The following is an 8,723-nucleotide window of genomic DNA, read 5'->3' as shown; positions in this document are numbered from 1 at the left end:
GAAGCAGCGTAGCCAACAGTGACTCTACACAATTAAGAGAACAGATTTTTTGAAATAAACCAATAAAGTTGGAAAAAAATAAAAGTTGAGATTATGAATGTAGGCTTTGAAAGCCCTGAACCCAGCACTGCTTCAGGGTCAAGCAGCCCTAAATCCTCCCATGGGTTTGCTTTATAGTCCCTGAAAGCTGTGGTGAGCACCCTGTTTATCTTTTCCTTCCACACTTTTTCCTTCCACTCAACTTTCTTAGTGTTTGCAAAAGCTTTTCAGAACTTTTGCATTTTTGACACGTTTTTTAAATAAAAAAAGATCAGTTTTTTTCACTTTTGTGTAATGAAACTAAACGAGTTTCACCTCCTGAAATTAATGACAGAAGAACCACTTTTATTAAAAAATTATTTTTTTTAGTTGTACGGTTATAAACAAGCAATGAAAGAGTCTGGATCAGAAACGAGAGGTACAGTTTAGCTGCTCCTAATGTCAGTGGGACATTAAAGGACGTCTGTTGAATCTTTAATAATCCTGTTGAATATTCTTCTTTGCATCTTCAGTAAATGAGAACACTGGTGGGTCAGAAACTTCCCACAATCCTGCTCTGAATATGGCGTCCCTGGGTGGGGGGAGCTTGGAGGTGCTGTGTTACATTTGTTCTCCTGTTTCATTAAGAAGAATGCATCCAGGACTGATTGCTAAAGGTCAGATTAAGGGAGAAATCTGTTGGCTTTCCTTTAAATCCTAATCTTTATCCCTAAATAAAGGAACCCAACTGCATCATGTCCAAACATCTCCTTTTTCTCTGAATCTGACTGGATCGAACTCTCTTAATATTTTTATCTATAAATTTGAGTTTTTTTTCTGCATGAACTGATTATAAATAAAACAAATTAAAATAAAACTGAATAAATAAATCATTAAAGACCATAAAACCTTAAAGAGCTCAAGGTTATTCTTTAATTAAAGGGCCATTGGATTGAATAAAAAGCTTTGAAATTATATGAAAGAGTTGTTTATTTCTTATTAACAAAGTTCAGTTCATATTTATGTACAGTGGACTGGTTCCAGCCTTAATAAATAAAACATACATTTTCAGACCGATTAAAAAAAATAATAATTATAAAGTGTATGAGAGCAAAGGATGGCTGCACAGCATTAGTGTTTCTAAGTATTTCACAGGAGCCTCACTGCCCTTTAATCTTTGACCTGAGTTCTGCTCTGAAGTCTTCTGGTTTTAGGTAATATTTTGACCACAAACTGATCCACTTGTTATATTCCATACCCTCCTTCTCTCCACTAAACCCAGCATCGTAATCTTTGTCAGAGCTGAACCTGCCATCACTGCCCCCTCTCTGGCAGCTCTCCACTGGGTTTCCTAAGCCCAGGAGGCTGGAGCTACACACAGAGCAGATCCTCAGGTGCTTCTCTGGGTGGATGTGTCCGATCACTGCGCGGTGCTTGGAGCACCTCCCACAGACCAGGAAGCCACACTTTCTACAGTGGTGTCGCCGCTGGGTCGCAGAGAACTGACGGGAGCAACGCATGCAGGTGCAGGAGGCTTCATCTGGGACCCAAGCGACAGCAAAGCTTGGCCGCGCCCTGCTGGGGTCCCATCGCGGCAGTGTGGACTGGCAGTCAGTGATGTGGGAGATCCAAGCCTCCTTCTCTTCAGCGGATGCAGCTGCTACCAGGAAGGACTTCCGTGGGGTTTGGAGCAGCCACTGATTCTTCATGGTCAGGCTGTCCTCCATGTCCTCCAGCTGGATGTCCTCTGAAATGGAGATAAAATGTAAAACTGATCAAGATATGAACATCTGGTACAAGCACAGCAAATAGGACTGCAGCATCAGAGGAAACAGGGACTCCAGCTGACTCAGCCAGAGCAGCTCACCTAGAGGGATGATCTTCTGCCTATTGTACCAGCGGCGGGCCAACAGGATGTTTCCATACACCAGCACATCGTTAAAGAGGAAGAAGACTTTAGGCTGAGGCCCGCGGCGGCACCCTTTCATCAACCTGCCCTCTCCGATAAGAACCCGACCCGGCTGGTACAGGGGTCTTCCTGAGGAACCAAATAACTTCTCTACAGCCTGGATCCGCTCATGGTTCTCCTGGGAATAGGTCATCATGCCCCCCTTCTGCTCACGAACATGTCAGTCGTCTTTCTAGAGGAACTGTGGCCCAGCAGGAGTATTTATACTCTGACCTCGATGATGAAACGGCTTTCCAAAGAACAACAGCTTGAGGATGTTAGGCAAGAGCTTGGGAGGAACCAAATCAGGCTGAAAACATGCTTTTCAGAAATATAAACTGTTCTGGAAACAGAGAGAGCCACCAAGCATTTAAAACCAACTTCCTCTGATTTATAGAACTTCAGCAAGAAAAACTACAGTCAAGTTGTAAGAATAAGAATATTACTGAATATTTCAGTATATATTTCAGTTTTCTTTGCTGGCTTTGGCACAATTTTTATAACTATTGACTCTATGTACAAATAAAACCTTTCACCAAATCAGCAAAACATCGTCATGCTCTTGCAAAAGCTAATAACCCTTTCTTAGCTTTTCAAACATTCGTATATAGTGTGTTTGTTTTATATCAGTTAACACAAGCCATCAGATTAATAAGGACACAATGTGCCAACTGCACATCTGGCTTTTGCTTTCTCTTTACAAAGAAACCTACGTCAGTTTGACGTCACACTTTTGTGATATAAACACACGTCAAAAACAAGTGTTTTTTATCCAAGCCAAAATCATTGACAAATAAAATTATTAGCAGTTCGATCCATATTAGTAAAACACACGTTAACCTGCTATTTTCAGTGGGAAAGAGGCTTTTGACTTCTAGCTGCACATTTATGTTCCCTCCAGCATCTTCCTGCCTCCTTGTTTTAGTGAGGTTCAAACCTTCCTCATCCACAAAAAGCAGCTCATGACCTTTAGCGCCATCCCTCTCTGGAAAATAAAGTTCAGCACAGCTGGCTTATGTCCAGTATGCACTTCCACATTCAGTACCAGTGATGCTATAGCTTAGCTACACATAGTCATATCGCAGTGGTTTTACATGTTTACTGTTTCTTACTGTAATTTGTTTCATGTGGATTCTACAAATGTGCAAAGCAGTGTGTGTGCTTTTAGATTTGTTATAAGTATTAATAGTTTTAGAAACTGTGCAAAAAAATTCACGGTTAGGGTTTAAGTATTAGAAAATAATCTTTACGTGTCACTACCAAAATACACTACTTACACCCTAACTTAACCTACAGTAGCAGCCATTCAAAATGGTCCTTCCCAGTCAAATACCAGCCGACTGGCAGCCTACTCCCCTCCAACTTCCAGTCACTGGCCTTCTCCTGGGCATGCATTTATTTTTACTCTGATTCCACCCTTTCCCTGAATTACAGGGTCTGACCAGCAGATGGCGCTTCTCTTTAGATCTTAAAGTCCACAAATCATGACAGAAAGAATATTTTAGTACGAAGATTGATGTTTAAAAAGGAATTGAAGGGGACCCGCCAGGGACCAGCCAGGCACCAGCCAGAGTGCAGCCAGGGACCAGCCAGGCACCAGCCAGGGACCCGCCAGGGACCAGCCAGGCACCAGCCAGGGACCAGCCAGAAACCAGCCAGAGACCAGCCAGGGACCAGCCAGGCACCAGCCAGGGACCAGCCAGGTGGATGATGTTCAGCAAGTGGTGGAGTTGGGATTGAACTTCCACAATGAAAAACAAACAAACAGGTTCCTTCTGGTTCTAAAATCATTTTTTGAAAAATCAATACGGTGAACAGTTTATATGTGGACCAGTGGCGGCTGGTGGAGTTTTCTCCAATTCCCTCCAATTCAAAATAGACGTTTAGCATCCAGTAAAAGAGAAGGCCAGAACTAATGGCTAAATAATTTTAATTTGCCATCCATGTCATCAACCAAAGAGCTACGTAGAAACAAATAAAGCCATTAGACTTCAGGTCTCTCTAGATATGCTCCATGAAGTCCTCTGGAAATCTTCAATAATTGTTGTTGATTGCAGATGTGTCTAGTAGTTCCCATTGATTTAGCTTGTAAAGCGGGGAGAATGGCGCTAGGCTTACCGCACTGTGACGTCACTGCTGGAAGATGGCAGGAGGGAGGGGTTACTATATTTGGGCAAAAATGGCCGCTCCCAGACTCGGTGATCATGACGAAAAACTTTTTTTTTTTTTACTACTACTACATACTAAATTCATTAAATCACAACGGATGTATTATTTTCAGGTATAAATAATGATCCATTGATTATTCCTTCCTGACCAGACTTTTAATTTAAACAAACCATTAACCTCCATGTCACTCTGGATATTTCCTTTTCATTCCCTCCTGAGGACGCATCAAATGAAGCTACGGCTCAGGCCGCTCTATATGGCCAATAAGTTCGCCACTATAACTTTTATTATAATTGAAGTATAAAAGGGGCTGAGAGGCCAAAAAATTGTAAAAAATTTGCTTTATTTCAAAATAACTTCTCCTTTATCTGTTGGTGATGTTACAGATGAAAAAAAAAAAAGAGTGAAATAAAAACTACAGAAGTCAGCTGAACATCAAACAATGTCAAGTCCTCCATATTTAATCTGTTTTTTATCTGTGCAGAAAAATGTTGAAGGTTCCTGCAGCTATCATCAAGGCAGAATTGGGCACTGTGGAGTCAACAAGTCATCTCCATGTCATGTATTTAATCTACCCAGCCAATTAACCAGGTGAGTCCAATCTGCACAGGTTAATTCACGGTGAAGATTGGACTCACCTGCTTCAGTGACTGGGTAGAACAAATACATGACATGTAGATGACTTGTTGACTCCACATTGCCCATGTCTGCATCACGGATCTTTTATTTCAAACGGGACGTCTGGCAGAACAGGAGAAGAAGAACCTCACAGAGGTCTACTGAAAGAAAAGTGTGTTCTGCCACAGTCTGAACTCAGCAGAACCCGCTCAGATCTGAGTAACTGGACTTGTGTTGGCTCTGCACAGGCTGCAGGCTTTGTGCAGTTCTTTGTCCGTCCAGCAGGGGGCCGTCAGAGGACAGTCCCTACAGGTCGATGGTTCCCTTTACTTTGAACTTCTTGGCAGAGCGTTCGCTGGCCCGCATCTCCAACTTGTTTCCATAGATGTGCGACACAAAGCCGTCGATCTCCACAGAAAAAACACTGTTCCTCTTTGGTATCACTGAGTGAAGGAAAAAAAGACAAACATTAGCAGGTCTGACAGGCAGAGACTGAGGGGACGGCAGGGGACAGCAGGGGACAGCGGGGACCTCTGTCCGTAGAAAGGATGTTGGGTCAATCAGCCATCATCAAACCTTAGGAACAATACTAAAGTTTGCCACTGTGAGCTTTTTCAGGTTTGTTTCCATCTTGGACTAAAGATGAACTGAACGTTTCTTATTTCAGCGGTGAGGAAAGGAGTCAGGTCTCCCACTTCCTGGAGGCATTTTCATCTCCACTGTGAGAAACATCATCTGATGCTAATTACTCTCTGATCACCTGTGTAAACCAACTTTAACGTTTGGTAGTATAGACATAGATAGACCCCGCATCATCAGGTGAGAGGCGTGCCGATAGAGCGGCCATCTTGGGTCAGACCAGGCTGATGGATGCTAACCCTACTTTATGACTTTAGAACCTCTGAATCCACTTAACTCTCAACTGATTTACAAAAAATATATAGTTTCGCCGTCTACATGGGACCAAGTGTTTGATCTGATTTTCTAACTTAATACATAGTTTTGATTTTGTATCAACAGTTAGCAAACTTCCAGAGCTGCCTCTCAGGATGTCCGACTTTCATTCCACCTATGAATGCAACAATAAAAAGAGACTACAAACCAGATCCAGTCCGATTACCTTTCATTAATAGGATTTTATGACAGATTATCCTCATGTTTCACAATTACTGCTTTTCTAGTGTTTAAACAAAATGATAAGAGGCAGGGATGAAAACAGAAAAGAGAGCTTAGAACGTTAAAACGCAATGATTTCATCAAGGTGTGAATGAGGAGATATATATATATATATATATATATATATATATATATATATAGATATATATATATAGATATATATATATAGATATATATATATATATATCAGATGGAGCTATTGTCTCCAGCATTAAGCCTNATATATATATATATATATCAGATGGAGCTATTGTCTCCAGCATTAAGCCTTCAATGCCTCCATCTTCCCCTCTGACACAGCAGCTTCATCTGGTCTGGTCTCTATCCTGGAGCGAAATATCAGCTGTTCTGCCAATAGATTATATATATATATTGCAGCTTGGCCTGTTTTTCAGTGTTTCGTCCAGTTTCTCGCCCCCAGCTCTGGGCTCAGCTTCTACTGGGACTAGTTGTTCTCTCTTTCATCCTCTGACATTGAAACTGATTCAAAGCTCATCTCATTAACCGTTTCTTTCCCAGGCAGGCCCCCTGTGTTGTTAGCTTAGCGTTAGCTTTTCTAACATAGAAAATGTTTATAGATCAGTGCTTCTATGTTCTTTTTCTATGTCTGCTTCTGTCTCTTTAAACCCCAGTCGGCCTCAGCAGATGGCCGCTCACACTGAGCCTGGTTCTGCTGGAGGTTTCTTGCCGTTTTCTTCTCCACAGTCGCTGCGTGCATGTTCAATGTGAGGGATTGCTGCAGAGTCAATATCTTCTGTCTCTCCCTGCTAATCCTGTAGAGTCAATGACTGGATGCAACCAGCTGTTTATGAAGCTTTAATCTGACTGAATGATCTGGTTGGATTTGATCTATAGAAATAAACTGAGTAGAAGCAGTGATACTTGATAAGGTGAGTAATCAGGACGTTAAAGGAGAACTTCACTAACCTTTGGTTTTGTCTTCCTTAGTGATGATCTTAAACACCTGCTTGAACTCCTGGATCAGGATCCCAGTGATTCCAACGTAGGCTGGACATTTGGACCGCACCACTGTGAGGGCAAAGACATGCCTTAGAGGGACGGGAAAGAGGCAGACTGGTTCTGATGGACCTTCTGTTGGACCAATGCAGGTACCGTCACATCAACACAATCTTTTTTTATATATATATATAATAACTGGAAACGTACATATATAAGCCTCACCGGGCTATGAGCTGCTGATATCTACTGAAATCTCTCCCACCAAACCTGTAGGGGGAGCTCTACATATACCATTGGACTAGGGAAGAAGTAGAATGCTAGCTCCCGTTAGCTTGTTAGCTCGCAACAGTAGGAGCTTCTACTGAAAGCTGGAGCTTCATCAGGTTTTATTTCAGCTCTGCAGGAGTTGAGCTCAGTCTCTTCATTGGTTCGGCAGCTTTAATGCAGCAAATAAATGTCAAAATGTGGGACTTTTGTTCTCCGTCGTGCTGCTAGCATGTTCTTGTGCTATGAAGGTAGATTTGTTTCTTAATTATTCAATCAAACAAAAAGGTTGCTTCAATCAAAAAATATACTTTCAATTAAAAAAATCGTATTTGATCGTATCAATCAAAGAAAATAGTATTTGAATGCAAAAATATATTTGAGACTCAAAAAAATACATTTGAACACTGCTTTCCTTTGATTGAAAATGTTTTATTTGATAGAAGTCCAGTCTTTTTTGTTTAAAGCAACTTTTTTATTTGAAGTAAAATTGTTTTTTGATTGGACCATATAATGGGTAGGACATTTGGGTCTTTATTAATCAATTCTCATGTTTGATTGACACTTGTCAAATTTGAACTTCAAAACTTTTTGCACTTATAGAAAAAATGATTCAAATAAAACAATTTGAACTTTAAATTTTTTTCACTTCAAAAAAAAAAAAAAAAAAAAAAAAAAATAAAATTCAATACTTTTTTCTTTTTGGGGTAATTTTTTTTTTTTTTTTTTGCATTTGATTTTTTTTTCTTTGATTTTTTTCATTGAAACAACTTTTTGGGAATTGAATGATTAAGACACACATGTCCTACCCATGTATGGCCCAAACACAAAATAGATCCCTTCAACCAAAGAGAACATTTTCAACAATAAAAAAAGTGTTCAAATGCAATTTTTTGACTCAAATATTTTATGTGCTTTCAAAAACTGTTTTCTGTGATTGAAAACGTTTATCCTTTCATTGAAGTTACTTTTTTATTGATTCTGTTGTTTGTTTGAAGCAACTTGGCTACTTGATTGAATAATAAAGACCAAAATGTCCTACCCATTATATGGTCCAATCAAAAAACTATTTTACTTCAATTAAAAAAGTTACTTTAAACAAAAAAAGAGTGCACCTTCTATCAAATAAAACATTTTCAATCAAAGAAAAGCAGTATTTAAATGTATTTTTTTGAGTCTCAAATATATTTTTGCATTCAAACACTTTTTTTCTTTGATTGAAGCAACTTTTTTTTTTTGATTGAATAATAAAGAAACAAATCTACCTTCATATTGTGCTAAATGAAAATTAGCTCCTTATTCTTTCATTTTCAACTTTAACTTCCCCCTCTGGCGGTTAGGAAAAATCCACAGAAAAGCTGCATGGTTCAAAGTGTGGGAAAAGAGTAGCAGCTTATATTCCGGAAAATATGGTAATCATTTTTGTTTTGGGCTATTTCATAGTGTTTCAGCAGTTTTTGCTTGAACTTTCTGCCATTTTCCAAAGAAAAGCTTCACACTGTGTTTTCCTGGGGAAATACAGTGTGAATGTTCACAGTGTTCGCTGGAACTTTTTCTACTGTTTGATGTT

General features: G+C 39.8%; 2 protein-coding genes across 2 annotated transcripts in view; both read right to left on the bottom strand.

The window, feature by feature from the left end:
• Positions 1 to 1,012: 1,012 nt before the first annotated feature.
• On the bottom strand, positions 1,013 to 2,308 carry plekhf1 (pleckstrin homology and FYVE domain containing 1). The gene is made up of 2 exons (XM_015403129.1): positions 1,886 to 2,308; positions 1,013 to 1,765 (listed from the first exon to the last, which is right to left on the bottom strand). Exons 1-2 carry the CDS (start codon positions 2,121 to 2,123, stop codon positions 1,179 to 1,181), a joined length of 825 nt encoding a protein of 274 aa, XP_015258615.1. The 5' UTR covers positions 2,124 to 2,308; the 3' UTR covers positions 1,013 to 1,178.
• A 2,257-nt stretch (positions 2,309 to 4,565) lies between these two features.
• Positions 4,566 to 8,723, bottom strand: part of pop4 (POP4 homolog, ribonuclease P/MRP subunit) — an 11,949-nt gene continuing 7,791 nt past the window's right edge. Inside the window, exons 4-5 of the mRNA XM_015403127.1 lie at positions 6,857 to 7,049; positions 4,566 to 5,196 (exon numbers count right to left, since the gene is read on the bottom strand). Coding sequence (XP_015258613.1) covers positions 5,060 to 5,196; positions 6,857 to 7,049 — 330 coding nt within the window. The 3' untranslated portion in view covers positions 4,566 to 5,059. The remainder of the gene's footprint in view (positions 5,197 to 6,856; positions 7,050 to 8,723) is intronic.

This window comes from Cyprinodon variegatus, unplaced genomic scaffold (assembly GCF_000732505.1).
Source record: "Cyprinodon variegatus isolate N-32 unplaced genomic scaffold, C_variegatus-1.0 Scaffold1442, whole genome shotgun sequence".
Classification (NCBI taxonomy): domain Eukaryota; kingdom Metazoa; phylum Chordata; class Actinopteri; order Cyprinodontiformes; family Cyprinodontidae; genus Cyprinodon; species Cyprinodon variegatus.
The sequence above is the reverse complement of the archived record's forward strand: the minus strand, read 5'-3'. Positions and strand labels throughout refer to the sequence as shown.